A 7115-nucleotide genomic window follows, 5' to 3' on the forward strand; every position below is an offset into this window, starting at 1 on the left:
AAAAAAAAAAAAAAAAAAAAAAAAAAAAAAAAAAAAAAATTCTTTCAGTGTAGTTAGCAAAAATGTACTTATTTTTATTTTGATAAGAGAGAAGCACTTTAAAATAGTAATAAATGTTTAAACATTAATGTTTATCAAGCTGTCAGTAATAACTTTAATGTCTTACCTACGACTGGTCCATTTTCTTTTCTAGATGCTCGAGGTTTTGAAATTACTCTGTTCATTATCTGTAAAATCTCCTTCTTTGCCACTAGAAGAAATAGCAGCAGAATAAAAATTGTAAGTGTGTGATCTGAACCAAGTGTGATCTGAACCAGCTTCACTCTCATTACCTTAAGTATCTTATCTCTTCCAAACTCCTCCAAACTCCTAGCTCAGAAAGTTGCTTCAATTGTAAAAATTAAAATTTTACTATTCTTTCATTTGGGTAGTCAGTCATGTAATCAATAATTAATACTTGATCATGTTAAGTTACAGGGCCCCACTCTTCTGTTTTGATGGTGCTGAGGATCTGACCCAATGCATCACAGGCAAACATTCTTCCAGTCAGCCACATTTTATAGTAAACTTAGTGGGAATTAAAGGTTCCATTAACAAACTAGACAGAAATGAGAGCAGCATACAGTGTATTGACTTACCTGATGCTTGCTGAATGGCTTCCATTACAATTTTAATTGGTATTCCAGGTAATTTAATATCAGCCTAATAGAGAACAGCCAAAATAAATAAATAAACAGGCAGTGGTCCATGTCATTATTTAAATTTTAAAAAATGAAACAAGGTCGTACCTGTAATGCAGTTATTCCCTTATTTGTACCGGCTATTTTGAAATCCATGTCACCATTGTAATCTTCAATTCCCTTCAACAATTTAAGAAATTATGGTAAAGTTTTAAACAAAGTTCACCTATAGTCACAGTAGAAGAATTTCAAGTCCTAGCTCTGGAAGTAAGGTGTTTCCTCTAATGTTAAATGCAAGAGCCACCTCTGCCGCTCAGCTGCCGCTCCAGGGCACAAAGCTTGTCATTGGAAATATCATCTTATGTTTAGCTCATGCCTGTTCCTAATAAATACATAAAAATTAATTTAGAATTATCCCAGAGGAAGCCATTCTGGATAAGTATATAGTAATACATATCCTTTAGAATCCAAGGCAAACAGGAAATAAGTACTGTATCTATACTCCAGAAGTACAAGCATTCTTCTAGTGACCCTCTAGTTCAGTTCCTCATGGTGTGCTGATCCCCCAACCATAATATTATTTTTGTTGTGGTCTTAGGTAACTCCCGTGAAAAGGTAATTTGACCCCTTCCAAATGGGTCTGGACCCACAAGTTTAGAACCACTGTTCTAGGCTGAGGCTTTTATATGTCTTTGATTTGTTTTGCATTTTTTGTTGTGTCTCACCACATGGCCCATGGTGGCCTGGAACTTGCTATGTAATCTTAGGTTAGACTATGACTAGTGATTTTCTGCCTTACGCCTATTCAGGCATATGCCATCATCACTGGTCTAAGCATGTACTTTTAAATATACTTGTAAACATTTCAAACTGGGAATATACTTGCCAGAATATCTGTCAGCAAACGATAATCTTCTATTTCCCCTTTGTCTGGATTGGTTTTGGTAACCAATCCCACTGCTACACCTGCAACAGCAGATGAAATTGGGACCCCTATAATGAAAAGAAGGTTTGTGTATAAGACATGTAGTAGCATGAAACACACTCCAATTCTGCTGACATTATTCCATTATTCTATCAGTCATCAAATCGAGTTGAATAGGCCCCATCTCATTTCTTTTTGATCCTTTAATAATGACCTGTAAAATAATAGATAATAACTATACTTGGAAAAAACCTAAGAGAGCAAATTCTTAAGTTTTCTATGTTCTGCTATTTTGCTTTTGGTTCCTTCTTCAAACCCTTTATTGGGTATATTTTCTAAGCCTGAACCTTTCAGTTCACCTCCCCACTAGAAAATTTGTGTATACAGCTACAATTATAAACATAGTCTTTAAATTCTTATTTCTGAGAAACATGATATAAGCATTATCTGTTACCTTGTTCTTTTTATTTAGTAAAAACCTACTACATAGTAACCCCCATATACATGTAATAAATAAATAAATTAAATATTTGTGCTTTCCTCGTTATTATAAGACCTTCCTGCTTTAGTCTCCCAAGTGCTACAGTTACAAGGATGAAGTATGTACTACTATGCATGGCTCCCGTATATAAAACTATTTTTAAATTAAGATAGCACTCACTGTGTAGTCCTGGCTGGCCTTAAACTCAGAGATCTCTCTGCTTCTGCCTCAGAAGTATTTGGGATTACAGATATGCCACTCCACTTCCAGATGAAACAAAACTTTGAAGTTTTTAATTTTATTTTGTGCATTTAAGTCTAAGTACAGACACGTGTTCTACCATGTGCACGTACGGTGAGAGGACAATGCTGGAGTCTGTTTTCTTGCTATTCTATGGGATCCTGGGATCAAACTTAGGTCATCAGGCCTCTGTGCACCGCACGGGACCATCTCCTCTGATAAGCCATAGAGGAGGTACTTAGTTAAAGGGCATGGACATTTATACTACCTTCCAAAGATAGACACTTAATGTACCTTACATACGTGTGTGTGTCTGTGTGTTAGACACAGGGTCTCATCTCATCCAGGATGGCCTAGAATTTGTTATATAGTCACAGCTGACTTTGAATTCTAATTCTTCCTGCTCTGACCCTCAAGTCTTTCTTGATAATTATTGTTAATCCCCCAACTTTATTTTTGTTAATTGAAAAAGTAAAACTGATTATATTTTAATTTTGATTTGTTGGTTTCTTTTTTGTTTATGTTAATATGGTACAATTTTATTTTACTTTATTTGTCTTTCCATACTGACTTGTATATACCCTTGAAAATCTTTTCTTTTAATGCGGCAGGAGCTCTTTCATTATAAGCAATAGACTTACTAAATTATAACTTGTTATTGCTTAGCTTGTTCACGTTAATAATAGTGAGGTACTTTTCAAGGTAGAATTTTTATAGTCTATGAAGTCATGATTTCTAGATTTTGCTTAGAAAGGAATTTCTTCTCCGTGTTTTAATAAAATGTTTTATTTTTCTCTTATCTTTAAACTTTAGGTTTTGACCACTTGGAATTATTTCAGAATAAATATGTTGGATAGCTCCAACATATTTCCCTCTAAGCTATCATATCTATACTTCAGCTTTTAACTACTACTGCAGCGTTTTGGTTTTTTTTTTTTAAGATTTATTTATTTTACATCATATATAAGTGTTTTGCCTGAATGTATGTCAGTGCACTAGGTATGTGCCTGCTGTCTGTGGATGCCAAAAGAATGCAGTGGATTCTCTGGAACTCGAGTTATAGATGGCTGTGAGCTACCATATGGGTGCTAGGACCAAATCCAGGTCCTCTGAATGAGCATCAAATGCTCTTATCCGATGAGGCACCTCACCAGTTCCTACAATGGTATCGTAACTGCCCATTCCTTCCTCCTGGATCTCTTGGCCATGCCTGGTTCTGCTTAGACAAACTTGTAGTGATATTTTATTAATATAAATCTTGCCTGAAGATTAGAGTGCAAAGCTAAGCCACTAGAGGCCAGGCAGTGGTGGCACACAGCTTTAATCCCAGGAATTTGTAGACTGAGGCAGACGGATCTCTGTGAGTTCAAACTACCCTGGGCTACACAGGATCGATCCAGAAACAGATCCAGGTGGTGGTGGTTCACACCTTTCATCCCAGTGTTTGGGAGTCACACACCTTTAATTCCAGCACAGAACTCACTGAAATGAGTTTTCATAGAGACACAGTGCAGTCTGAGCATTGCCCCTTCAGTCTGAGGACTGGTAGAGGTAAAGATCTCTCTAGTGGCTGACTGCTCTGCTTCTCTGATCTTCAGCTTTAACCCCTATATCTGTCTTTGAGTTTTTTATTATTTGTGATACACAAACTGCTTCCTGAAGTTCTTTACTGAAATAGAACCTAGTTAAATAAATAAAACTAAAACAAAGAATCCTTTAAGCTCTCCATAACCTGCTCTTAGAAGGTTTGTTTGTATGTTGTGGTGATAGGGAGGGATACTTAATGCAAATGCTCCTGCAGCCTAAGCAAGCACTGTATCACTCAGTTATACCCATAAGCCAAAGGTTTGTTATGTTAAAGATTTATTTTGTAACCATGTGAATGAGTGCGCTATACTTGGCGGGGGGGGGGGGGGGGGGATCCTTCAGAGCTGATGTCATAAGCAGAAGTGGGTGCTGGAACTGAACTCGGGTCCTCTACAAGAGCAGTATATGCTCCTAACTTCTGAGCAATTTATTACTCTAGCTCCAACCTGGGGGTACAAAAAGGTTTAGGACATTGAGTTGGTTTGGATGAGAATGTCCCTCAAAGACTCTGGTATTTAAATACCTGGTCCCCAGTTTGTGGTGCCATTTGGGAGGTCAGTTCATAGACTGGCCTCATTTCTATTATACTCTCTCTGCTTTGTGTTTGCAGGTTAAGATCTTATCCCTCTGAAATCTGCAGCAAAGCAAACCCTTTATTTTTCATAAGTTGCTTTGGTCATGGTATTTTATCACAGCAACAGAAAAATAACTAATATAGACATAGTGTATATGCTGTTCCTGGAGATTCAGTGCTCTTATTATTAGCCTATTCAACATATTAAATAGAGTTGCTTAAGGCAGACATGGTGTGGCTCATCTTTGCAATCCTAGGACTTGGGAGGTAGAGGCAAGACAATTAGAAGTCTCAGGTCATCCTTAGCTATATGGAACCCTGTCTCAGAAACTAAAAACAACACACCCTGGATAAATAAATAAACAGGGGGCCAGAGAGATGGCTCATGGTTGAGAGTATTTGCTGCTCTTGTGGAGAACCTGGGTTCAGTTCCCAGCACCCACATCAGGCAGCAAACAACCACCTACTACAGTCCAGGAGACTGTACTTACTTTGGACTTGGAGGGCCTCCAACAGGCATGTGATACACATATAGACATGGAAGTACTTATACATACATATAAAATTAAATTAAATCTATCTTTAAAAGTTAGTAAACAAAAAACGCAAATAAACGTGATTTGCTTTGCTCAAGTGGCCTTCAAAATCTGCTTTATTTATTACTTCAGTGGTTCTTTTGAATACTCTGAGAAACACAGCCATGCTATTTTATAACTTCATCATTTTGAACAGGCTATTCCTTCTAGGTCAGCTACGTCATGCCTCCTAATCTGCCTGACCCTAACATAGCTTTTCAACCTTTAAACTAGGCAAAATATCATGGTCTCAGTCAGTTTCTTTGCAATTTCTCAATTTAGACAGTTTTGTCAACTCTTTAACTGCTTTCTTTAGAAATCTCCCATTTTAGGGTAGAAGTGTTGTTCCATAGTTAATGTATTCATGTTGGAAACACTTATCAATTCTTATATGTTCTTCCTTCCTTCCTTCCTTCCTCTCTCTTTTCTTTCTTTCCTTCCTTCCTTTCTTTCTTTCCTCTCTTCTTCTTCCTCCTCCTCCTCCCCCCTCCCCCCGTTTCATTGAGACAGAGTCTTGCTATGTAAATCAGGATGGCCCTAAATTTGCTATCTTCTTGCCTTCACTGCCCAACCACTGCAATTACAGCTTTCCATATTCCTTCTTATTAGTATCCTGAGTATCCTGTATGTCATGTCATTGTTATTAAGGAAAGGGAATGGGCTGATAATGAAGCATCCTTAAGTATTCTACCTGGGACCTCTCTCTTTCACAACACACTGATTAACCAGTCCTCTCTGCTTATCCTTCAACCAGTCATGAATGATGCACCTAATGCAGTCTAAATTTCCACACTATTTACACAAAGACAGATTCTAGGTCTACTGTGTCAAAAGTATCCCTCCACCTCACTTGGAATCTAGTCATTTTTTATTTTCCAAAAATAACAAAATGAGTTATGGGTATGGCTTATTTTCCTTAGTATCTTTTGGCTCTTTCTTTCTTGCTTTTTTTTTTTTTTTTTTTTTGGTTTTTCAAGAGAGGGATTTTTCTGTGTAACAGCCCTAGTTGTCCTGGAACCAGCTCTTATAGACCAGGCTGGCCTCGAACTCACAAAGATCGACTGCCTATCCCTCCCAAGTGCTGGGGCTAAAGTCATGCGCCACTACTGTTCTCTTTATAGCTACTTTCCATTCTAAAATACATCTCCTCCTTTTAAAAGAGATTTTTTTAAATATTTATTTATTTATTATGCATACAATATTATGTCTGTGTGTACGTCTGCAGGCCAGAAGAGGGCACCAGACCTCAGATGGTTGTGAGCCACCATGTGGTTGCCAGGAGTTGAACTCAGGACCTCTGGAAGAGCAGACACTGCTCTTAACCACTGAGCCATTTCTCCAGCCCCTAAAAGAGATTTTTATTTATTTTATGTGTCTGAGTGCTTTGCTTGCATGTATGTTTGAGCACCACCTACATGCCCAGTGCACATAAAGGCCAGAGGGCATAAGATATTCTGAGACTGGAGTTACAGAAGGTTGTGAGCCATTATGTAGGTGCTGGGAGCTGAATCAAGACATGCTCTTAACATGTGTCCAGCCTCTATACTGTATTGTTTGTTTTTATGAGTTAAGAGTCTTTTTTTTTTGAGACAGTTTCTCTGTAGTTTCCTGGAACTCGATCTGTAGACCAGGCTGGCCTCAAACTCACAGAGATCCGCCTGTCTCTTCCTCTCGAGTGGTGTGAATAGAGGCATGTGCCACCACTGCACGGTGAGTTAAGAGTCTTTTTTTTTACATATTTACTTATTTAGTATGTATACAATATTCTGTCTGTGTGTATGCCTGCAGGCCAGAAGAGGGCACCAGACTCCATTACAGATGGCTGTGAGCCACCATGTGGTTTGCTGGGAATTGAACTCAGGACCTTTGGAAGAGCAGGCAATGCTCTTAACCGCTGAGCCATCTCTCCAGCCCCGTGTTAAGAGTCTTAAGACAGCCGTGCGGTGGTGGTGCACGCCTTTAATCCCAGCACTCGGGAAGCAGAGGCAGGCGGATCTGTGTGAGTTCGAGACCAGCCTGGTCTACAAGAGCTAGTTCCAGGACAGGCTCCAAA

General features: G+C 38.5%; 1 protein-coding gene across 2 annotated transcripts in view; it reads right to left on the reverse strand.

Annotated features, from left to right (window-relative positions):
* The window catches only part of Pnpt1 (polyribonucleotide nucleotidyltransferase 1), a 40330-nt gene that overhangs the window by 10547 nt on the left and 22668 nt on the right, over positions 1–7115 (reverse strand). For both annotated transcript variants that reach the window (XM_005367721.3, XM_005367722.3), the window contains exons 19-22: positions 1567–1673; positions 789–860; positions 639–702; positions 167–250 (exon numbers count right to left, since the gene is read on the reverse strand). In XM_005367721.3, the coding sequence (XP_005367778.1) occupies positions 167–250; positions 639–702; positions 789–860; positions 1567–1673 (327 nt within the window). The remainder of the gene's footprint in view (positions 1–166; positions 251–638; positions 703–788; positions 861–1566; positions 1674–7115) is intronic.

This window comes from Microtus ochrogaster, unplaced genomic scaffold, assembly GCF_000317375.1.
Source record: "Microtus ochrogaster isolate Prairie Vole_2 unplaced genomic scaffold, MicOch1.0 UNK22, whole genome shotgun sequence".
Classification (NCBI taxonomy): Eukaryota; Metazoa; Chordata; class Mammalia; order Rodentia; family Cricetidae; genus Microtus; species Microtus ochrogaster.